Source organism: Bos indicus, chromosome 24, assembly GCF_029378745.1.
Source record: "Bos indicus isolate NIAB-ARS_2022 breed Sahiwal x Tharparkar chromosome 24, NIAB-ARS_B.indTharparkar_mat_pri_1.0, whole genome shotgun sequence".
In the NCBI taxonomy this organism is placed as follows: Eukaryota; Metazoa; Chordata; class Mammalia; order Artiodactyla; family Bovidae; genus Bos; species Bos indicus.
Window position 1 is genome coordinate 56293053 of NC_091783.1, and position 26037 is coordinate 56319089.

A 26037-nucleotide genomic window follows, 5' to 3' on the forward strand; every position below is an offset into this window, starting at 1 on the left:
TACAATGTGTTTGGCAAACTTTATAGAATAACACTTTCACTTCTAAAAATGAGGTGTTAGAGCTAAGTGAACACAGTATTCCTGTTTTCCTTTAGTATGTAGTATATGGCCTCCAGCCTTGAGACAAAGATAGCAGACTGTTTTCAACTCACAGATTAAGTAGTTTCTAGAACACAATGCAAGCCTAAGGGAAATTTGGTCAAAATGGACCATAAATGTCTGCCACAGGCCTAAGAGTAAGACAGCCTGTCTGTTACTCCTGCCCTCAGCCTCAGGGTGACAAAGACTCTATACTGAAATATTTTTGTTTCTGTTATAGATAGGCTATTTCATTATTGTTTCACACCAGATAATGCATGCATCCTGATGTAAAATGTAAGTAAAATCAAGAGAACAGTTTTGTGAGTTGTTTGTGGTTGTTTTTTGCTACATCTGACAAACAATAAACTTACTGTTTTCTAGAAAATACTATCTATGGATGGTTTCAGTTACAATAACTAGGGTTACATTTTTTAAATGCTCTTCCTATTCATTTGAAAAATTCAGTGTTACATATACAAATGTATGTATGTATGTGTGTGTGGTATACACACACAGTTATAAGAGAAACATCAGCATTTCAGATTGGTAATTTAAATTATGTCAACTACGCATGTTTATTTGTAAAACTTCCTGTAGTGAAACATGCTACAGTTACCTATAAACATTCACTTCTCACTGTTTACAATTTGAATAATTATGAAATGTTTGTATTATGCAATCAACTGAGTTATAGGAAATTCACATGAACAATATAAATCTGATGTCCAATCCTGTACAAATATGAAATTATTTTCACTGGACTTTCAAATTGGTAAGTATAAATAAAATGAGGTCAGCAATACTTAAGGTGAGGCAGTTTCAACAATTACCCGAAGAGGTTTTGTTAAATGTACAAACTGTAAAACAAAACTTCTGATATTAATCTCGCCCTTAATTCCAGACATGATTAATCTGAGATGGTCTCTACTAAGCAGTGTTTTATAAACTTTTATTTATTTTACTTCTTGCCTTTCTGTTTCCATTTGATCCAAGGCAACATAATCAGGAAATACAGATACTATGTAGACATCACCACAGACCAGCTCATGTGCTTCCATACAAAGAAACTAAACATTACTTAGCGACACTAGGGTTTCACAAAGTGATTACCACAAAAACTTGGACATAATTTTTATTTTTCAGAAACACGTATAAATACATTGGTGTCTCAAAGGCAAATCAGTATCTTGATCATAGTCCTAGACAAATAGGCCCTCAAATTTACTATTAACTGAATCAAAATTAAGTCTTATATATTCTTTTCAAACACTGAATTTTTAAAATACTCAGAGAAATTTAAAAATCAAATTTTAGTTTTAAAAATAGAAAAATTAAAAAATTAATCCTTTCTAGATTACAGTTTAAGATTCTTAAGTCATACGGAACAGATGGTCTTGCCAGCCTTTTGTAAAAGACCTTTTAAACATACACGTGGCCAATTCATTTTCAACCTTAAACCAAGTTCTCTGTATATTTACACTGCATCATTTGGTAGTTAAAATAATAAATACTTCATTAAAAGATATCAATTCCTGCTGCTTCATGAATGCACAGTACTTTTATTTTTTCCTACTGTTGGATTTCAACATATATTTTCAACATACCTTTCAACATACGTTGATAAAGATGACTCAAGTTTTAAGTCTATCCAAAAGGGTATCAAATCTGTGCTCCCTCTGACAGTCTTAGGTGGGAACAGTTAAGTCTCGTTAAACTAATCTATTTCTGGTAGTTTATAATGTGGGTGTTTTCTATAGCCCAGATGCCCAACTGCTGTTGAACAAACTATGAGTCTAACACAGTTAGCCTTTCCAAGTCCACCTGTCAGAATCACGTGCTGTGCGCACATGAACGCACACACACGCCTCAGTTCCTAAAGCACTTCTGCTCCTCTAAGGAGGGAAACAGGCTTTTGATCAACACACTATCAGACACTGAAGTCTCTGCTAAAATCAGAAGGTGTCCAATTTTCACATAAATGGAAAGAGAAAATACTTATTTAGAACAACAAAAATTAAGCTTGGCAAAAGTAGTTATTTTTATTTACAACTGCATGTATTAAGGTTACAAGAGAAACACTAGTGATACCATCTGAACAAAAGCAATGATTTATTGGTAATGGAAATGAATGAAATATTGAAAGTCTCTGGCGAGAATCAAGCAATTATCCAGGAGCTGTAGCTCTGATTGCAACATGGTCTTCCAGTGTCTTCTGTACCTTTAGTGGCTTTCTCCTTTTTTTCCAACTACCTAGGAAGAACAAAAATAACTTTATATATACCTCTTATTGATTTAGACATACGAGTTATTTTCAAAATACTACTGTTATCATTTTTAAAACCTATATTAATTTTTGTATTTGCATTTCTTTGGCATGCAGTGTATCTTCACTGTTGAAGCAAACTGTGACACTCCCTCCCCTCCCAGCCTCTAGAAATTAAAACTAAAATACATGCAGGCTATTTTTGGTATTTCACACTGTTTTAAGAAAAAGTAATGCAACTTTTCAAAACAAGGTTGACAGTTTAGAGAAGTTAATAAAAAGATGATGCTACATGAGTGAAACATATTGGCATACTATTTTTAGGCAATTAGATATCAAATGTTGATCACAAAATAATGTAGAATTAGAAGAGTATGCTAAACTTATGTCTTCATGCCCAAGATGACAGGTTTCTAGACTTTTCTATCAATATGTAGACATGCAATGAAAACAGATTAAAAATGACTAATTTTGCCTAGTTTCTATTTTAAAAAAATCCTGGTTACTAAAATATACTACTAAAATATAAAGAATAAATCTAGGTTCAGTCAATGATTAGAAAAATTTTCTATGGGAAGGTTTAAAAAATGTCCTAGGTTGCTATAAACGTGGTAGCATGAAACTGTAATGAATAAATCTGATTTCTAACAATGGTTCTAGAAAACAAAGCCTCTATGGGAAGGTTCTAAAACTACATTCTAATCAAACAATTTACTTTAAACCTAAAGTTCATAATAATGTATTCTCATGGCAGAAATGCCTCTAAGGAAATCTACTTGCAAGCCACTGAACATATATTTACATATAACAAAATTTCTATGTACATTTGTAAGTACAATTTTCATATTTTAAATGGACTCTGATCCAAAAGGCAGTGTCTGAATCAAGCAAAACTCACAAAGATCTTCAGTACAAATCTCGTCTAAAACAGAACTTGGGCTTCTGGGAATCCCAGATTCATGGGAAAAGATGATAAAAACCCATCCTACTGAATTCCTAATCACATTTTACAAGAAATGCTGTTTTCCCCATCTTGAGGAAAAACACTTTTATTGCTTTAAAATAACTCCTCTTTAATCCAAGGAAACCACGTGCTACAAAGTCCAAAAAGCCAAAAACGACACAGAAGACAGTCTCATAAAAGAGTATGTAGACGAGAGTAAGAAGTTCAGGTTTTAAGAGCCGGGGGAGGAGGGAGTCTTCCTAAGAAAGAAGGGGAGGTGGCGCTATTTGTACCACAAATGAATTTAAGCAGATAAACACTGAAAGCATTGTTGATCATTATATCACTTGGGAACACACAAACACAGAGCTATTAGATTAAGCAAAAGAAAACAAAAACAATTAATATTAAAAATTAACATTTTAGCAGATGTGATACAGTAGAAGACATGAATCTGCATACTGTTTCACAGGCTGATAACTCTCAACTTGCCAATGTGTATTCTCTGGAAAAAAGAAGAAATTCAGCATTCCAATAAGGAGTTTCTCACCCCAACAGTAAAGCTCTTTTATTCACTTTAAAGTCTTTATATTACACCTCTGACAAACAAAAGTTTTGGTACATCAAAATTAGGTGTCAAAAATATTTATTCAATAGAGTCCATTGATTGTCTATGTTAATATTTTAACTCAGCCTAACTTTTAGTCCGTAAGTCTTTCAACTGGCCTTGAACTCACTTGTGTTGGCAAAGCAGAGGACAGGCCCATAATTAATCAGCAAAAAGATTCTAGGGCTACAGTTCCAATGAGAAAACCCGTATCTCTCAATTTCAGCCTAATCAATATATTACACTAGCTCTGATGTAAAAGAACTTGGTGAAACTGCTCATATTTGATTTCCAAAATGATTCTACCATTTCTAAAAAAATACACACTTTAGATCGGATTAAAACATTATCCAACTATTTAAAAATATTTATGACAATGTAAGTTTCACTGCAATATTATTTCTCAAAATGTAGTACAAAATTAAATGAGACAGGAGAAAGTAAAAACAAAAAGTTGGGTGAGTAACCTGGTATGGTAATGAAACTAAAGTGCCCAGTTGCAAGATCAGAACAAAAACTCAAACAAAATAAAGCCAACTGAGAAACATCGACTAGAAGAGATCTGAAGACAGAGATGGTTGAGGCAATCTAGGTAACAAGGGGGTTGATCCAGATGACAGAAGCTGTAGAAATCTTGCCCCAGCAATGGCGAGAACGTGAGAAGGGTGAGAGCAGACAGGTGCTAGATGAGCAGAGAAGCAAGGAGGGGAGTAGAGTGAGATAAGGTCAATCTTTATATTACTTCATTTTTAAAAATCTTCTGATTTTAGTTCATTTGAGTTGGATTAAAAAAGCTGAAAAATAAAGACAAAAATGTTACAAAAATAGCTGATACGGTGAATGGCCAGTTAAGAAAAGTCTATTTCTATTACCACGACAGAAAATCTGCTTTGCTGTTCACATGCACCTCATTCCCTAAGAAGCAGAAGCCCCTTCACTTTTGCTCAGTTCTGAATACTTCTATTACTTTTGTATTAAAATAAAGCAAACCATGTGAAGAGCATATTTTTGCAAAGAAAACATCTACTTCCAATTTAAATGGCAAGCTTTCTTCATGCTGCAATATACAGAATACATTTACTACAACAACAGATAGCCTAAGTATATATTATAATCTGAGCACAATGCCTCCTATGAGCCAAAAACAGAAAAACAGAAGGTATGTTCTAGCCTCCCAAATCTGCCAAGTATGACCTTCTAACACTGTAAGAGTATGCGAGGTGGTCTAAGACTTCTCTCCACAACCAAGACTCAACAGCATTACCTTAGCTTCTGTCATCTTAATAACCTAAGGAGAATATCAATGACATTCTGAGAACTAAAATTAACTAGGAACAACTCATGCAACATAAAAACAGAAACTGAAAATGCTACATAATTCTATTTTATCATTCATTAAAATCATTTTATATAATTCTCTTCACTACACAGAGAGGTAACTCTCCTGTCTGTGCTGATAAAACACTTGCCAAATCTATATTGAAATTTTAAATTCTAATTACTGTGTGGAATGCCTTTAAAAGTCAAACTGACTAAATAAGTAAAGAGAAAGTGCCACACTTGACTTGTCCTTGAATGAAGGACTTGCACCATCTCAGTTCCATGCCCAGGGTTCCTGTTTTCCATTCTACCTAGAGTGCCCACTGCTGCCCTGAACTAAGCTTTGATTTATATTGATTAACATTCCAAACATTAGGGCATTACCCTTTAACAATATAAACTTGTTACTATCAGAGATTATGACTACACATAACACAGTACCACAGGGACTACAAGGATCAGAGCACAGACCTATTACTTCCTTCACTAGAATCCAAACTCACTGATGGCTTTTAATAAGTGAGTCTCAATAAGGCCAATTTCAGTTAAACATAAGCTGCTTTTTAACTGTAGCTTTCCTACGCTAAAGTTGCTGGCTTAGCACAATATGAAAACTACTAAAATATTAGCTTACTTTTGAGAAATAACACTACAGGACAATGAAGGACACAAGCAGTGCAATCTCATTCAGAAACTACTGGAAGAAAATGTAACATTAATATACATAAGAAAACCATTCAAACAAAATTTTTCAGACATTATAAAAGCAAAAGATTAAGAAGTCCAGAACACCAAGAAGGAAGTCCATTACACTGTTACATAATTTTTGCAGCAGTTCTCAGTGTGATCCGAGCTGGGTGACCTTGAAACCCATTCAGGGAGTCTTCAAGGTTAAAAGTGCTTTTATAATCATGCTCAATAAATTATTTGCCTCTTTAACTCTCATTGTCTCACAATATACAATGAAGTTTTCCAGAGGCTACATGACTTATGATAGCAAAACTGACTGAATGCAGAAGCAAATATGAGAATGAGAGAATTCTACTAGACTGTATTCAGTAATTTGTCAAAATGTAAAACAATGTTCTTCTCACAAAATTGGTTTTTGTTTTGGAAAATAAGTATTTTAATTTTAAAAAATCACTTGTGCTAACACGATAATTTTAATAAATGTTGTTTAAATTTCCCAGTTTTAACTTCTAAGATGGTAAGTATTAGATAAACTGGCCCACAACAATCTTTAACAGTGTAAAGGTGTCCTGGGACCATGAAGTTTTGAGTACTACTGTTCTACAGTCATTTTTAATAAGGTAAAAAAAGTACCTAGTTAAACATATAGTATTATAGAACAAACAGAAATACTCTCAAGAAGAAAAGAAAAATACCTCTACTATCCTAAAGAGTCAAAAAAGGTAGTTTGGTAGTCAAAAAAGAGAATAGGCTGGAAGAGATGTGAACTGTTGTTCAGTTGCTACATCATGTCAGACTCTTTTGTGACCTCATGGACTGTAGCCACCAGGCTCCTCTGTCCATGGGGTTTCCCAGGCAAGAATACTGGAGTGGGTTGCCATTTCCTTCTCCAGAGGATCTTCCTCAACTAGGGATTGAACCGCATCTTTTGCATTGGCAGGTGGATTCTTTACCACTAAGCCACCAGGGAAGAGCTAGGGATAGGAGAGGGGATGTTAAAGAGGTGGACGCCATCCTGAGATGGGCAATTATTAATGCACACTAGAAAAGCTGTAACTGGATGGCAGGCTGATAAGAAGATAAGTAAGTGTAGGGGTTACCTGGAGGAAACATGGAAATCAAGTAGCATAAGCTAAGGTGAGAAGCCAGGAAACCAGAGGAAATAATGGGATTTAGAGTAACAGATCTTAGGAAAGAACTGCGCTAGAAGCAAACTACGCAAGGCACGGTTAAAGCCAAATCCAACGGCATCTGACTCAAACAAGCAAAGGAGCAGAGCAGGCAGCCAGAACGTCTTTGCTGCTCACAGTTTCCCAGTGCAGCACACTTCGTATCATAAAAGCGTAGATGTTTAATCTCTGCTTCTTCTGACCTGTCATTATGCGTATGTCAAACATCCCACATGACAGATCTAAGAACAAAACTGTTCCTACAGCTCCCAAAAGTTAACTACGCTGTGAGACAGGAAGACAGCAGTTGGAAAACGATGTTAAAATATCTATTGTCAGTGTCCAGTTTCATAAGTTCATCCACTGTTAAGAAATTTTATTTTCCTGCAACTGAATTAAAATCAAACCTCATCAAAAAGAATGAGTTTTCTGGGTGTTTCATGGCTTCAATTCCCAAAACAGGGGTCTAAATTGGTAAACCAGGTGCCTCTTCCTCCACACACTGGCAGCCCTGGGGAAACGCTCATGTGCTTCCTCTCTTAGTAATCATCCCAAGTTCTAGACCACCTGCCAGATGCAGCCATCGGAAATACTGCAATACCTACATCTCATGTGCTGCTGCACACTTAATCTGAGTACAGCAACTGGGTTCTGTACTGATAAAGTTCTTGATGGCACATCTATGCTCTGTGGTTGTATATTTTAAGAGTCATCCTCAGGAATCGTTACCAGCTAGAAGTACAATGCTCTCATTTCTAAAGGTCCCATGGTAACATAAATTCTTATGCAAACCTTAGGAGTATGTCCTCAAAAACAAAAACCAAACCAAAAAAGCCACTGAACACATATGCCTGTTCACTGAAGAGTTATTTGCTGAAATGTGTTCTTCAGCACAAAGACATGGTTTGAAAGCATATCGGTGAAGCAAAGGAGCCCATTCTTCTTGATTAAAATCATTGTCATTTTAAATGTTTTCATCAGAAACAATGATAATCAAAATCTTAATATAAGCAAGCAAAAGTTCTTAAAAAGTCACTAATAATGACTTAATGTACTCCAATTTTTCACTATCCCTAACTACCTTCTATAACAAAACAATAATTTATACCTTCTTATCTGGATGCCATTCATTAATAGACACTGTGTCAATGAGACTTATCTTTATTAGAGACTTCTCTTAGTAAGAAATCTAAAAATGTGATTAGAAGACCCTACTGTTCTGTTTATCCTTATAAGATTTCATGATATAATATGATTTTGATAATTTTAAAATTATTTCTTTAAAATTACTATTTTTATTTCTCCTAGATATCATTTAAACAAACTTACTCGTTTGAAGTCATTCATATTTGTTGCCTGGACTGGAGTCCCAATAAAAGTAAAATATGAAATTCTTGTTGTTTCTTCTTCACCTTGATTGGACTGAACAAATATCTACACACACAAATAATTTTACCATTAATGATTACACTTCTTTTTTGATAAACATGCTCAAACATTTAATCAATTTTCTTAGGTTATTAATAAAAATACCTTCCATTCTTTATAAGGATTAGTCCAAATTACATTTACACTAGGATTCCTATAGCATCATTAATTCTACTGTCTGCTCAGCTGTTCTTACCTTGTCCAGGGGGATCATGGCAGGATACTTATATATGTAAGCTCTGCATGATTTGGCATGATAATGTTGAAGGGTCAAAATTAAATTATTTACAGGGAATACTGAAAGAGTATGAAACTCAAGATTACAATGGGCAGAATGTTACTGAAATTTTACCAAAATCACCATTTTTACTGAGGAAAATCTTGGCAGTTATATTCTTTCTGATACGCCATCATTCATTCTATTCCCTAAAATGTTAAAAGAAAAAAGAGCACGCTGGAAATCAGTTCCTAAAACTACCCTCTGCTTCTCATGTTTTTTTAAGCTCATCTCTGTACGTGTTCAGTAGCTTCAATCGTGTCTGACTCTCTGAGACCCCGTGGACTGTAGTCCACCAGGCTCCTCTATCCATGGATTCTCCAGGCAAGAATACAGGAGTGGGTTGCCATGTCCTTCTCCAGGAGATCTTTCCAACCCAGGGATCAAACCTGCGCTTTCTGCATTGCAGGCAGATTCTTCACCCACTGAGCCACCTGGGAAGCCCATACTGTGCCTTGCATGTTTTATTAAGCTTGCTTCTTTTATACTTTCTATTTAAAATTTCCCTCAGCATGTTAGGAGACAGACGCTTTACTCATAGGTTCTTCTTCAATACACTGGATTATTTAAATTTGCTCCATTTTTAAAAATAATACTCAAGATGCTGTCTACTTAAGAATATTGCCTCTCTTGATTTGGGCAACATTCTTTTTCCATTTTCAGATGAAAATCAGTTTTGTTGTTTTTTTAGGCAACCACAGGTTCATCTCGAATTGAGCTGACCAATTAAAAACTTCAAGTCTACAACAAGCAGACTATTAAAGTAGTTCTCTATTTATTTGCAATGCTTTTTTAATCTAAGCACAACAGTTTATATTTACTCTTTTAAAAATTCATATACTTATTTTGATTAGACTTTCTGATCAAAACTGTCTCTTCGATTTCAACTTTATCATCAAAAAAAGTGACAGGTGTGCTTTGTGTGTCTGGACTTAAGTCACTGACTAAAATGCTGAGTTTAAAGTATGATTTAATAGGACACAGTAAAGACTGTGAACCTATCACAAAGTAACTATGTTCAATGATCTCAACGACAGAAGAGATTACATTAGGATATCTGGGTTTAAAGGGCTTTTTCCAATAAGCAAATGCCTTCCTCCCATCACTACATAAAGCAATAGGTGTTATTAATTGAATGCTATAAATATGTAACAAATATTTGTAAATATGTGACAAATGAATAAAGTCAAGAAAATATTTCATAACCAGTGTTCCAGTTTGATATAACCATTTTCTTTAATTTCATCCGGGTAAAATACTTCTACTCAAAACTCAATATAATCCTTTATCTTACCACTAAGTATATTCTGTGAAATTCCACTGAAAGCTTCCCAAAATGAACATAGCTATAGCATTCTTCTAATTTACAAAACCGGAATCTACTGACACAAAGAAATTACACTCCTTTGGCAAGTCTGTGCTCCGGTGACTCTGTGCTGGTTCCAACTCCTTTTTCTCGGCATTCTACTCTAACCCTCCTAAACCCCGGCTCTGATGAAATGGGCTCTGGTTGACAGGTGGTTTAGAAGCATGTGCTGGGTTTAATACTAGAATTCAAAAAAGCAATTAGTAACTGCTAAAAAGCTGCTGATTTTGTAATGTAAATTAAGGTAATACAAAATTATGCTTTTAAAAAGTCAGTTTTTACTGAGATCATGGCCACTACACGATTCAAAAGTAAATTGGATTTTAGAAACGTATCCTCACTCATTACCAGGTATGAAGGAAGAATGAGTATCTGGTTTAAGAATAAATGTCCTAGCATAAACTTTTAACAAAAGTTGGCATATACATGCCATATATATATGTGTTTGACAAACCTATAAATTAAAAAAATCCACCTTCCTTTTTAGGGCACACAGGTGAATTAAAAAGAAGAAAATTTAATTAGCTCATTAGACATTTTTATGCATTTCAAGCCAAACGGACAGTTAACCATTTTTAAGAATAACTTGAATCAGCTAGGACACTGAAGATGGCATAAATTGTCACCCACAACCCGTTGCATACATCTGAATGAAACACTACTTACGGTTACACTGTTAACGTTCTGAAACTTAACGTAACGAAGAGGGACAATACCATCTTCTTTAATATCATCCTCTGTTAGTTCCAGAGCTTGAGTTGGCTCACTTCTTTCTGCCTCTTCAAAATCCATAGATCGCGGTAGATTGATAAAAATTTTTACGTATTTAGGACCCTGACCTATAGAAAGGTAGAATAAAATTAAATGCTAACATCAAACATATAATACTTTGTCCTCTTTATCATGATGTTCACTCTATACAGACGTGCCCACATATGCACACACCTACCTCTCTTTAGAAATTTTAGGAACGTCTGAGTATTTTCACAGCCATACTCCTCCTTTCTCAACAGACATTTAGTGGTATATTCTTGGCCTGCTGAAACTACACTAACTACTAGGAATACCAGATTAAAACACACACACACACACGCACACGCAAACATATACACAGAGTTCCTGCCCTCAACTGTAAGAGACAGGCAATGAGGGATGTACAGCTCCCAGGGAGGAGGTACTGGCAAGGCGGCAGTGGAGTCTGACAGCACATGCAGGATGATGAGAAGTTTCATAAAAGAAACACTGAGCTGCGTCTTGCAGTTGCCATCAGCTGGCACCTTTTGTTATTTAGGAGAAAAGCATTATCAGTGACAATATTTAGCCAGAGGAAATTAACTACACAAACTGCCAAATTTCGTCTTAGGGATTAGGCTGTGCTCAGTGCTAAAACCACTCTGTAGAATGTCTTAGTCTCTCTAGCTTCAGACCAGTATCCTGTGACTGACTGAGGAATCTTAGCATAGCCACATTGCTTACATACTCATTTCTATGGCATTTGCTTTTACAAATACTTTGTATTTTCAGAATAAATTAACAATTTTATTAGTGAAAAAATCATTAACCCATGGAAACTTAGAGTAGTAAATGACTTAAGGGAATGCCATCTGATAAACAGGGTTCTCTCAATCAACTAAGAAAGCAACAACAAATCCTAGCCCCATCTCCCCACCTCAGGCCCTCTCCCATGTCCATTCCCAGCAGCAAAAAAAAAAAAAAAAAGAAGAAGAAGAAACAGAAAAAAGGGGGTGGGGTGAGTAAGGCCAACTATGTATTGAACAAAATGAGAAATGCCAAATTTGCACAATCATGTTTGCAGCATCATAATATGTATAAAGAAAATGCAACTATAATTAGCGCACACACAGGAGGATCTAGGGCCTTAGTTTTATCACCTATAACAGGAAGAATGTATAACAGGAAGAATGTGAAATAAGTCTCCCCCAGTTCCCACCCCGAGAAACAGCTACCTCAAACCTAGAACTCTTAGTTGGAAGAAAGGACTCCCTTGTTTTCAGATGAAGAGGAAAACGGTAAAAGTTGACTTTTTTTCAAATTACTTTTGGCCCAATAATCTTACATTATATGTCACTGCTTTGTTCCAAGAACAATTTCACTCTTTCCCAAAACAAGAGCTCTCTACCTCCATTTAATAACAAGTTTTAACCTAAGGGACCAGTAACAGAATGGATAAAGAAGACGGAGTATATACACATACACAATGAAATACTATCAACAAGAAGGAATGAAATTCTGCCATTTGCAGCAACATGGATGGACTTATTACGCTCAGTGGAACAAGTCAGAGAGAAAAAGACAAATACTGCATGGTGTCGCTTATTATGTAGAATCTAAAAATAAAACTAGTGCATCTAACAAAAAAGATACAGACTCAGAAATAAAGAAAACAAGCTATTTACTAGGAGGGAAGAGGGGAAGGGGACAAGCAAGATAGTGTTAGGGAATTCAAGAGGTACAAACAACTATGTATAAAATAAATAAGCTACAAGGATACACACAGGGAATACAGCCAATATGTTAGAATGACTGTAACTGGAGTATAATCCTTAAAAACTGTAATCACTATGTTGTACGCTTGAAACTTACATACTGCTGCACATCAACTATGCATCAATTTAAAACAAAGAAAAGTTTTAAATATAAGCTAGCAGGTCTATAGAGCAGAAAGTTACTTTATAGAAAAGCTGCCCATTACTCACCGTTATCTGGCCCTTGAAATTTCATTGAATAAAGCTTAACAGGCTGATTGAATGCCACAGTAATAAGAAGCTGTGAAAAAAATAATCGTCTTATTTTTAAAGGGCTGTTAAACATCTTAAGTAACACAACAGCTAAGGAGAATTAAAATCATTAAACAGAAAAAATTTAATTCACCTAACATAACCAATGTAATACAGAATATCAGTAAGCTGAAAGTAACTTGATTAGTTTGACATTTGAGAAATACAATAATCTATTCTTTTTATAAAGGAATAACAACAAAATTTAACAGAATTAATTAAAATTATATGTTAAGAACCTAAGGCCTCATGACCTAAAAACTGGCAACATCCACCCCGCCCCGAAAAACAAATTAAACAAAACCCCCAAATTAAAACTTAAACTATGTATTTTAACATATTAAGCTTAATATTTCCTGCAACAGTTTATCTGTGGCTGCATCTACCCATGTCACTTGACAATCTGGAGACGATGCACACAGGTTATGTGGAAAGACCAGATCTCAAATGGACTCTATTTGATTCAAAACTCAAGACAACAGGACTCACAGCTCTATCAGTAACCTCTAAACTTCCATCCTAAATGAATCTGACTCACTGAATCTGGAAAGCCACCCGAGGGAACTGAAATACAAAACTGCTGAGATGCCTCTCTCTGATTCATTCACTCAATCTTCCTTCCACCAAAACTGTCTGATGAAGATACCTCTACGTTTCCACCCTGGGAAGAAGGTTTCCTCAGCAGGAAGATTTCAGGGAAGCTGTAGCCAGCCCTTCTGATACACATCATCACATTACGTTTAGGGCACCATTTACAAGGTGCACAACATGGCGGTATTTTCAAGCAATAAAATAAGATAGTTCTGCTTGGAGCAAAGGAAGATGGCATTTAGATTTATTTCAAATCACTGTGGTCTATTTGCTTAAGAAAATACTTAGACTACTCTCTTTAGTTATGTAAGTACTTTTAATACTTGACCTGTATTTGGGTGTCAGGAGATAAACATGACCCATTTAGGGACCTGAACCATAGGTGAAGAGGATATGAGAGTAGAAAGCTGGAAGTAGATAAAGTTAGTAAGCATATGACATCCTCTTCCTGAAGCCACTGAAGAATCATTTGACTCTTTTAAGAAATCAGAATATAAATACAATTTATATTTTAGAGAAGTAACTTTTGTGAACATATAAAAGATATACTGGAATGGGGACAAAGCAGAGGCAATGGTACAGTAATTAAATAAGAAAAAAATTTTTAAGACAATAAAATTTTAAATAACAGCTAAGACAGAGAAAGCGTGATCAAGGCAGAACTACACTACCCCACTTCCTCTGTGACAACACTGCAGGAAAATACAGGGAAACACAACAGGTTTACACTGGGAGTGAGGGCTAGACATAAAAGGAATGTCTCATTTAGGTGGGTAGAAAGTATGAAGGCAGCTCAAGAATGAACAAAAGGACTTAAGAATAGTGAAGGCTCAACCCAGGCTTCCGGACAGTCCAAGACTTCTGTGATTCTCTGCAGCGCAGCTGGCATAAACAAACGAAGAAAGGGGGTGAGGTGACAGGGTCAGAGGACAGAGGTGGTTATAAAAAGTAAGAAAAAAGTGATCATCTGGAAAGGAGAGACATGAAACCATGAGATGGAAACGTGTGTGGACACAAATACTGATAATCTCTACAAGCCCCAAGCATTCAGTTACCTGTTCATCACAATCAGATTCCAAGAAGGTCATGTCTTTTCGTAAACAGTTGTCAAATCCATGCTCATCACTTTCATTCAGACATTCACAGCCAGCTTTGTTAATAAAAGGCATTAAATCCATCTGAAAATTTAAACCAAAACTTTAGGCAAAGCATTTGGATTTGGTATAAAAATCTTAGTAAGAAATGTAAATATGTAATTCTCTTTTAAACTCTAAAAAATTATGTTTTCAGTGTACAACACCTGTGGTTAACAATTTTTAATGGTTATTTTCCACTTATCTTTTTAATAACCTGTACTATATTGACTTTATCCCCTGTGCTGTACAATACATCCTTGTGATTCTCTTTTTTTTAAACGTTTTATTTGTATTGGAGTAATTCTCTCTTGACTTAAAAAATTGCTATCTCATTTAAAAGTTACTAAAACTTTTGTAATAACTCTTTTGTCTAAACTTCTGATATCTACCACTAATAATTAAAGCCAAATTGAGGCTTAGCCCACTTAATAAGTATCTAAAACCAAGTCTTTAACACAAAGATTATTAAATGCTAACTTACACTTTTTTAGTAACAGTGTTTGGCAGTGTAAAATATGCAAATTAAAATAAATATCTACAAAATATCTAAAGAAAGCCTACCTCCCTCTTCTAGTGATAATGCACTCTTTAAACCTATATCCAAGAAGAGTTTAGATTAAAGATGAACTAGGGACTTCGCTGGTGGTCCAGTGGCTAAGACTCCGAGCTCCCAGTGCAGGGGGCTCGCGTTCCATCCTTACTCAGGGGAACTAGATCCTACACGCTGCAACTGAAGATCCTGCATGCTGCAACTAAGACCCCAGCACAAGCCAAAGAAATAAAATAAATGGTTAAAAAAAAAAGGATGAATAGCAAATAAGTACTTAAATTATAGAACAGAAAAGTGTAAACATACATAAACAGACCAACACAGTGATCCTCAGGTGCCCGCTTCCTGGATACAACAATCAGCAATTCACAGCCACTCTGGTTTCACCTTTACTCTGCAACCAGTCCCAACCTTCTTCCCGATTATTTTCATGTAAATTTTAGACGTTTTTCTCATGTTATTCATGAACACTTCAGGGTGTTCATAGCATTTCATAAAACATGTCTTTAAAAAAAGAATCCTCAATATCATTACCATGACTGTAACACTGGTAATGTTTTAGTATCATCAATATCAATGTTCAAATTTCTTCAACTGTTTCAAATATTTTACAGTTGAATCAGTTTAGACTCAGAATAAGAATTCAAGAAAAGTATAAACAAGTGTATTTGGTTAATGTCTCTTAAATCTCTTTTAATCCAGTCATTCGGCCTAGCGATTTCTCCTATTTGGATTTTGCTAACTGCTCCCTGTGGCGTCCTTTAGCACTTTCCAGCGTTACGTGCTGGCTAACGCCTCCGACACCACACCACAGAGTACAGTGATGGTGGGCATCCCTGCCCTGTTTCTGACTTCAGTGACAATGTCTCCAGTGCCTTCCCATTAAAATTTTACTGAATGCTTTAGGAATAAATGGATATTGCATTCTGTCACATATTTTTTCTGGGGCTTCCCTGGTGGCTCAGTGGTAAAGAACTCACCTGCCAATGCAGAAGACACAGGTTCGATTCTTGATCTGGGAAGATCCCATATGCTGTGGAGCAGCTAAGCCTGTCTGCCACTATTGAGCCTGTGCTCTAGAGCCCCGAGGCAGCAACCAGTGAACCCAGGAGCCACAACTACTGAAGACCACGTGCCCTGGAGTCCGTGCTACGAGGCGGCAACGAGAGAAGTGTCAGGAAGCATTTAACAGGAGGCTTCCTGTGTGCTGTTTTGGATCTGTCATGAATCCTCTGTTCAAGAGGGGTGGCAAACCGCTCCCGGGCCGAGGAATGCATGCATTTCCTTCCTTAGTTTTTCCATATGGTGATAAGTAACTACGCTCTTCCTTTTTATGAACCATACGGTAAAAGTGATTATTTACAACCCTCTCTCTTTGATATGGATTGCCTTATGTTTCCTTGATTATCTGTAAGTCTGGACTTTTGATCTTTATCTTTGCTGAAAATAGCTGCCTTGTAAGACAGTATATATACCCACACTATGTTAAATAAAACACCTTTGCTCCATCAGAGCTTGGGTCCCCGTGTCTGTCTGTCTTTCTCTCACTCTCTCTCCACCCAGCTAATTCTCTGGAGGGTAGAACCCCATTGTGCTCACTCTCCTGCCTGGGCTTCTAAGACCCTCTCAAGAGGGCGCACTGTGCCTTCACCCCCTCGAGAGGGCGCCCGGTGCCTTCGTGAGCGACACAAGCCCTGTGTCAAGAACTTTATTGGTTTTCTGCGTAAACCAGGGAATGTCGGCCTCTCTCTCTCTCTTTCTTATTGCTGACTCCGGACCACCAGGTTCCAGTCCATTAAACGACCTCAACAAGTGGCGCCCGAACAGGGGCCTGGTACCCATGGCAGGTTTGAACGGAGTGACCCCAAGGGCCTCTTGAGGTCGGTAAGTACTAAGACATGGGTCAAACAGCTGGAAAGCCCCATCACTTTTCTACTTTACTTCATCACTTATTTAAAGTTCAGGGACTTCCAGTTTCACGCCAGCGAATAGAAGCTTGCCTTCAGACAGTGGTTGAATGTAACCCTTGGTTTCCTGATGAAGGTAGTTTTGATTTAGAAATTTGGCACCGGGTCAAAGAGAATGTTGAACGAGCCACCAGACAGGGAAAAAATATTCCGATAGATTTCTGGCCCCTGTGGGCTCTCATTAAAGCTGTGATTCTGCCATTTCAAGGTAATTCTAGCCCTCCTGATATTCGTCAACAGGCAGAACACTTATTATATGAATATGAATTTGATGATGAAACCTTACAAAAGGCACAATTAGAACAACATAAAATATTTTAGATTTTCCTACAAGCCCTGCCCCAGTTGCTCCAAGCGCTCCTCCCCTGCCAGGGGGCAGAAATCCCAAAGTCTCTCTCTTGCTAGAAGCCATTAGCTTCTGGCAATGACTCTCCTAAGACACCTTTTGACATTAAAACTGACAACACCTTTCTGAATAACAATAATAAGTTTTTACCACATTCTCTTAATTGTAAGAATTTGCTACCTACTCACTCTCCTTCACAACAGAGGCTTTCTGAATTGCTGGCTTTGCAATCACAAGTCTCTGAAGCGCATGGTTTTTCCGCCTTTCCAGTTTTTAGAAATCCTGATGCTCAAGGGCACATAATACCTCAATATGAGGGTATTAACTTTTATCACAAGCAACAAATTTAAAAATCTATAACTATGTACTGCCCACATTCATCTTTTACTAAAGCACTTCTAAATTCTATAACATCCTCTATTGGAAATTTTATTCCCCATGATTGGCGAACTTTAATAAAAGCTCTCCTTAAACCAGGATAATATCTTCAATGGATAACGTGCTAGCAGAGATCAGGCTAACAGAAATGCTCGAGCTGGTGCTCCCCAAATGCTAACTGGTACAGGACAATTTGACAATATAAGAAGCTCAAATACAGTGCCATCCTTTGTTACATGAACAATGAAAACAGTAGCCCTTGAAGCTTAGGATCAAATTACTCCACAAGGGGAGCCTACAGGTAGCTACACTAAAATATTGCAAGGACCTAATGAAACGTATGCTGATTTTCTAGCTAGATTAGAAACTGCTATTTCCCGTAATGTAATTGGAGAAGCCAAAAGGCAACTAGAGAAATTACCTGCTTCAGTTCAGTTCAGTCGCTCAGTCATGTCCGACTCTGCAACCCCATGAATTGCAGCACGCCAGGCCTCCCTGTCCATCACCAACTCCCAGAGTTCACCCAGACTCACGTCCATCGAGTCAGTGATGCCATCCAGCCATCTCATTCTCTCGTCCCCTTCTCCTCCTGCCCCCAATCCCTCCCAGCATCAGAGTCTTTTCCAATGAGTCAACTCTTCGCATGAGGTGGCCAAAGTACTGGAGTTTCAGCTTTAGCATCATTCCTTCCAAAGAAATCCCAGGGCTAATCTCCTTCAGAATGGACTGGTTGGATCTCCTTGCAGTCCAAGGGACTCTCAAGAGTCTTCTCCAACACCACACTTCAAAAGCATCAATTCTTTGGCACTCAGCTTTCTTCACAGTCCAACTCTCACATCCATACACGACCACTGGAAAAACCATAGCCTTGACTAGCCAGACCTTTGTTGGCAAAGTAATGTCTCTGCTTTTCAATATACTATCTAGCTTGGTCATAACTTTTCTTCCAAGGAGTAAGCGTCTTTTAAATTTTACGGCTGCAGTCACCATCTGCAGTCATTTTGGAGCCCCCCAAAATAAAGTCTGACACTGTTTCCACTGTTTCCCCACCTATTTCCCATGAAGTGATGGGACCAGATGCCATGATCTTCGTTTTCTGAATGTTGAGTTTTAAGCCAACTTTTTCACTCTCTTTTTTCACTTTCATCAAGAGGCTTTTGAGTTCCTTTTCACTTTCTGCCATAAGGGTAGTGTCATCTGCCTATCTGAGGTGATTGATACTTCTCCCAGCAATCTTGCTTCTTCTAGCCCAGCATTTCTCATGATGTACTCTGCAGAGAAGTTAAATAATAAGCAGGGTGACAATATACAGCCTTGACGTACTCCTTTTCCTATTTGGAACCAGTCTGTTGTTCCATGTCCAGTTCTAACTGTTGCTTCCTGACCTGCATACAAATTTCTCAAGAGGCAGGTCAGGTAGTCTGGTATTCCCATCTCTTGAAGAATTTTCCACAGTTTACTGTGATCCACACAGTCAAAGGCTTTGGCATAGTCAATAAAGCAGAAATAGATGTTCTTCTGGAACTCTTGCTTTTTCGATGATCCAGCAGATGTTGGCAATTTGTTCTCTGGCTCCTCTGCCTTTTCTAAATCCAGCTTGAACATCTGGAAGTTCACAGTTCACGTATTGCTGAAGCCTGGCTTGGAGAATTTTGAGCATTACTTTACTAGCGTGTGAGATGAATGCAATTGTGCGATAGTTTGAGCATTCTTTGGCATTGCCTTTCTTTGGGATTGGAATGAAAACTGACCTTTTCCAGTCCTATGGCCACTGCCGAGTTTTCCAAATTTGCTGGCAAATTGAGTACAGCACTTTCACAGCATCATCTTTCAGGATTTGGAATAGCTCAACTGGAATTCCATCACCTCCACTAGCTTTGTTACTATTGATGCTTCCTAAGGCCCCCTTGACTTCACATTCCAGGATGTCTGGCTCTAGGTTAGTGATCACACACCATTGTGATTATCTGGGTTGTGAAGATCTTTTTTGTAGTTCTTCTGTGTATTCTTGCCACCTCTTCTTAATATCTTCTGCTTCTGTGAGGTCCATACCATTTCTGTCCTTTATCGAGCCCATCTTTGCATGAAATGTTCCCTTGGTATCTCTAATTTTCTTGAAGAGATCTCTAGTCTTTCCCATTCTGTTGTTTTCCTCTATTTCTTTGCATTCATCACTGAGGAAAGCTTTCTTATCTCTTCTTGCTAGTCTCTGGAACTCTGCATTCAGATGCTTTTATCTTTCCTCTTCTCCTTTGCTTTTCGCTTCTCTTCTTTACACAGCTATTTGTAAGGCCTCCCCAGATAGCCTTTTTGCTTTTTCGCATTTCTTTTCCATGGGAATGGTCTTGATCCCTGTCTCCTGTACAATGTCACGAACCTCAGTCCATAGTTCATCAGGCACTCTATCTACCTACCTATCAGATCTAATCCCTTAAATTACGTGCTTATGAAAATGCAAATCAGGAATATCAAAAGGCTATAGCTCCTATTCGTGAGACAGGGACTATTATTGATTATTTGAAGGCTTGTCGCAATCTAGGATCTGAAACTCAAAAGATGCAAATGCTAGCTGAAACAATGGTCGCTGCCTTAAGAAAGGGAAATGAAGGATGCTTTACATGTGGAGATAGGAACCATTTAAAAAGGGACTGCCCTAAGAAAGCTGGAGGAGGGAAGAGGGTTCAGGATGGGGAACACGTGTATACCTGTGGTGGATTCATGTTGATATATGGCCAAAACCAATACAATATTATAAAGTTAAATAATAAAATAAAGTTTAAAAAAGAAATAAAATAAAAGTTAGAAAAGAAAAAAAAATACTTCCAAAAATCTGCCCTTGCTGCCGTAGAGGAATGCACTGGGCCAAAGACTGTAAATCTAAATTTGACATTGAAGGGAAACCTATTCTGGGAAACTCCAAGCAGGGGACCCCCTCCCACCCCGCCCCCCGCCCAGGTCCCCTTCAACAAAAACCAGGGGCAAATTCCATCTTCTCCCTCAAACCCTCAACATCCAGCAGTGCTGCTGTCGATACACCAGGCCTAAATGACTTTCTCCTTTACCTTCAACCAGTCCCCTCTAGAATACCTACTGGACTTTTGGACCCCTGCCTCCACAAACCTTCGGTCTTTTACTTGGCAGATCTAGTTTGACTTCTAAAGGAATTACTGTTCACCCTGGAGTAATTGATTCAGATTATAAAGGAGAAATTCAAATTATGATGTTATCTCAGACTTTACGGCAACTCAAAAGGGGGATAAAATTGCTCAATTACTTCTTTTACCTTACATTTCCATCGACACCTCTAATGATGTACAGACAGGCGGATTCGGCAGTACAGATCAAAAACAGCCCTTTTGGACATCATTAGTATCTGAATTTGCCTGACTGACTATAAATATCAAAATTAATGGTAAAAGATTTTCTGGTCTCCTCTACACTGGATCTGATATTACTATTATTTCCAAACATTTATGGCCCCAATCCTGGCCTGTACAAAAAATTTCTTGCCAAATTGCAGGGATTTCTTAAACCAAAGTACAAGAGGTTTACCAGAGTACTCAAATCTATCCATGTGAGGGACCAGAAGGCCAACCTGCAACATTAAGACCTTATGTGATAGATGCACCCCTTAATCTAATAGGAAGGGACTTACTTATGCAATGGGAAACTCAGATATACATTTCACATTTTTCCTAGGGGCCACTGCTTATTTAACAAACAATACAATTATTAAAATAACTTGGAAGAATGACGAGCCTATTTGGACAGAGCAGTGGCCCCTCACAAAAGAGAAATTATAGGCGGCAAAGGAACTTATAGATACACAACTAGAATTAAAGCATATTGAGGAATCTTGTTCTCCTTGGAACTCTATTTTTGTTATAAAAAAGAAATCTAACAAATGGCATCTCCTAACAGACCTTAGAAAAGTTAATGCATCTATGAAACCTATGGGTGCATTATAACCAGGAATCCCATCACCTACCATTATTTATCAAAATTGGCACATTATTATTATTGATTTACAAGATTGCTTTTTTAATATACCTTCACACCCTTTAGACAGAGCGAGATTTGCTTTCTCCCTCCCTTACCCTAATCACATCAGACCTCGTAACCGGTACCAGTGGACTGCACCGCCACAGGGATGACGGATTCTCCCGCCACGTGTCAGTCTACGTAGCCAAAGCCCCGGAGCCTGTGAGGAAACACTTCCCTAACTTTCTTGTTATTCACTATATGGATGATATATCATTTTTGGCTCCATCTATCTTAGAAACTCAACACGTTTGATATAGCTCAACTATGCTTAAAAAATTCTGGATTAATCACTGTCCCTGAAAAAATTTAAACCTTACCATTACTTGGGGTTTGTTGTTAATAGGCAACATATTACTCCCCAACTAACTCAGATCCATACTGATAAATTATCAACCTTAAATGATTTTCAAAAGCTCTTAGGCGATATAAATTGGATTAGACCTTCTTTAGGCATTGCTAATTATCAACTGAATAACCTATTTAATACTTTAAAAGGAGATCCTGATTTAAATAGCCCTTGTTCACATTCTCAAGAGGCAGGAGAGGAACTCTATTTAGTGCAAAATAAATTACAAAAACAATTTCTTACGCTCATCAAACTAGATTTACCTCTAGAATTATTTATACTCCCCTCTCTTCATTCTCCCACAGGACTTCTTGCCCAAAAAGAACACCCAGTAGAATGGATCTATACCTGTTTTAGGGGAATAAAGTCACGTACACCCTACCTTGATTTAATTGCTCTAGATCATTATCAATGGAAGAAATAGGATTAAAACTCTAATTGGCTCTGATCCTCATAAAATTGTAATACCTATCAATAAATCTCAATTTGAGAACGCATTACAAACTTCTACCGACTTCCAAATAGCTTTTTTGGAATATTATGGAGAAATTTCATTTCATTATCCTTCCGGTAAGCTGTGGAATTTCTTCAAAAATACTGAATTTATTATTTCTCGCATTATCAGCTCACAGCCTATACCACAAGCTGAGGTTTTTTATACAGATGGGACTAAAAGCACCAAAGCTTCATTCTGGTCTCTTAAGGAATGAAAGTCTTTTATACTAAATTTCATTCTGCTCAACAAAATGAATTATATGTTCTTATTCAATTTATTTGCCTACATCCTTACCCCATTAATATAGTCTGACTCTATACATTAAATTTTTGTATTAAAAAATATAGAAACCTCCACCACAAACTCCAATCAACCTATTTTTCAACAACTCTTTTTTGAACTACAATCTGTTGTTAGAAACCTCAATTCTCCCATTTATATTACACATATTCAAGCACATTCTTGCCTTCCTGGCCGCATGACTTACGGTACTGAGCAGGCTGATAAAACTGGTTTCCTTTGCTACTCGGAAGGAACAGCATGCTCTGTTGCATAACAACGCTGGCTCCCTACACAAGCTATGGACGATCCCATACCGCCAGGCTAAAGAGATTATTAGTAACTGCTCTACTTGTAGACCCCTACATCTATTAATCCTAGTGGTTTGCAACCTAATGAACTATAGCAAATGGATGTAACTTATTGCCCTGAACTTTCTCCATTTTCTTTCTTACATGTCTGTATCTACACTAATTCTTTTATTTGGGCCACACCTCTTCGTGGTGAGGCTATACAATATGTTATAACTCACTTATTAGCTTGTTTTGCTGTAATGAGAACTCCTAGTTCTATAAAAACAGACAATGGCCCTGCCTATACTTCTAGGCACTTTAAACAATTTTTACAATCTTTTTCTATTAAACATATTACAGGTATTTCTTATAATCCACAGGCACAAGGCATAGTCAAACGTGTACATCACACACTAAAGTTGCAAATAAAAAAATTAAAAAAGGGGGAATACACAGGAACACTACTGTCTTCCTTATATAAAGCAGACTTTACTAGATCCCAACATATTTCCTAAACCTCTAACTATTATTAATACAGCTTTATTTGTTTTAAATTTTTTAAACTTACCACAGGGAGATATCTTAACAAGAGCAGAAAGGCATTTTGAAGAACTGAAGGACACTTCTCTTCCTCTGCCTATTTGGTACCAAGATGGGTTAATGTAACAACAGAAATCTGGGAAGCTAATCTTACAGGGAAAGGGGTATGCTTGTATTTCCCCTGATGGATCCAACGAACTCACATGGCTTCTTCTTCGGAAGATTCAACCCAAGGGGGGCCCCTGGCCTTCAAAATGGAGATGGGACAACAAGGACCCCAGGAGGAAGAAATTCCAATACGGGCCATGGCGGCTCTAAAGATCTCCAGGAAGCGCCGCCCTTGGAGGCATCAACCTTCCGATCTCCCCAATTGGGGACGAATAAAAACCCTTACTAATGGAGCTGAAAATTTGGTCTCTCAACAGGGAATGCCTCGGAGTCCTGAATATACTCTCCTGGCAATGCTCAGTCTCTTGACCTGTGCCTCCCCTGTTCGAGCTTTAACTAATCATACTTACTGGGCTTACATACCCAATGCCCCTCTACTACAGGTAGTCGAAAGGACAGAGAGAGGACCAATCGTTTCAACTAATGACTCTATTCATATGCCTTCTCCCTGGAGCATTATAGGGCCCTCACACCCTGAAGAAGAAAGAAAACTACTTAATATTTCTCTAGGTTATGAAGTGCTTCCTTTGTGCATGGGCCTAGCAGAATTATGCATAAATGTTAGTCAACAAACTTGGGCTTTCGCCCTGCCTCCCAAAAAGGATTTTTGGATGTTGTTTGGATTATTTACTGCCCTTTCTTTGTCTGTGAACCATGTTTATACTACTGAGACTTGTGGGAAAGAGTTAGGGAAAGAACAAAGAACATTATGCAAAGTGTTTACTTATAACAACTTTACACATACTCCTGTTCGTTGGGACAAATGTCAAGCCAAAACAGGAAAATTAATGTTTGTGGCTAAATCATCCAATTGTTGATTGGGGACCCCGTGGTATGTGGTTATCTAACTGCTCAGCTGTGTGTGTGACTATGCTACTCAAGTGGCATGGAACATTAATGACACTACAATGGAGCATTACCATGACAAAGGACTTCTTGGGTGGCTTGATGGTGGATTAGCCCCACCTCATCCTAGGATCATCCTCGATAAACAGAGTGGGCCTGAACAATGGGACATTTGGAAACTTATTGCACTGAAGAACTTGGGACTTGGACCAGACATTTCACAGGGACAAGTCGTAGTCATAGTAACTATTTCTTTCACTATAATCAGTCATATTTTATATAGGCTTGTGTCCCACTTCCTTTTGTTATAGCCATAGGAAATTTACAATTTAATAAGACTTTACGTTCTGTAACTTGTATTAATTGCAAACTATATACTTGTCTTAACTCCTCTATCTCTTTAAGAAATGATTCCCTTTTGATTCTTCGATCTCAACGAAATGTGTGGTTATCAATAAATCTCCAACGACCCTGGGAAGATGGTCCCAGGGCTGGACTTGCTTCCAGAGTACTTACTAAACTGCTCCAACAATCTAAACGATTCGTTGGATGGCTGATTCTTGGCATTGTGGGGTTAACAGCTATTTGCACCACTGCTGCCGTCGCCGGCGCTGCTTTACATACCACGATTCAAACACATAATTTTATCCAAAACTGGACTGAAGATGCTCATAATATGTGGGCTACTCAGGCTCAGGTAGATGAGGGTATTCAAGAGGAAATACAGGAACTAAAAACAGCCATCAAATGGGTCGGAGATCAATTAATAGATTTGCAAAAACAAGTGATACTAAAATGTGATTGGAATTCTACTCAATTTTGTGTTGCTGCTGCTGCTGCTGCTAAGTCGCTTCAGTCGTGTCCGACTCTGTGCGACCCCATGGACTGCAGCCTACCAGACTTCTCCGTCCAGGCGATTGTCCAGGCAAGAACACTGGAGTGGGTTGCCATTTCTTTCTCCACAATTTTGTGTGTGTGTGTGTGTGTTACTCCTGTTCATTTCAATCATAGTGCCTACAACTGCGAACAAATCAAATTTCATTTACAAAACATACATGATAATGCCTCTCTGAATGTACAATTATTGCAAAAGGAAATCTTTGAAACCTTTTATA

At 37.6% G+C, this 26037-nt stretch overlaps 1 protein-coding gene across 4 annotated transcripts in view; it reads right to left on the reverse strand.

Annotated features, from left to right (window-relative positions):
- Nucleotides 1-1013: 1013 nt before the first annotated feature.
- The window catches only part of TXNL1 (thioredoxin like 1), a 44098-nt gene continuing 19074 nt past the window's right edge, over nt 1014-26037 (reverse strand). The window contains exons 4-9 of one of the 4 annotated variants that reach the window (XM_019986653.2): nt 14589-14711; nt 12862-12931; nt 10811-10983; nt 8403-8507; nt 3750-3792; nt 1014-2331 (exon numbers count right to left, since the gene is read on the reverse strand). In XM_019986653.2, coding sequence (XP_019842212.1) covers nt 3754-3792; nt 8403-8507; nt 10811-10983; nt 12862-12931; nt 14589-14711 — 510 coding nt within the window. In that variant the 3' untranslated portion in view covers nt 1014-2331; nt 3750-3753. Of the gene's footprint in view, nt 2332-3749; nt 3793-3829; nt 4577-4664; nt 4689-8402; nt 8508-10810; nt 10984-12861; nt 12932-14588; nt 14712-26037 lie in introns of those variants that run through there. The other 3 variants (XM_019986654.2, XM_070779111.1, XM_019986657.2) reach the window with 3 other exon arrangements.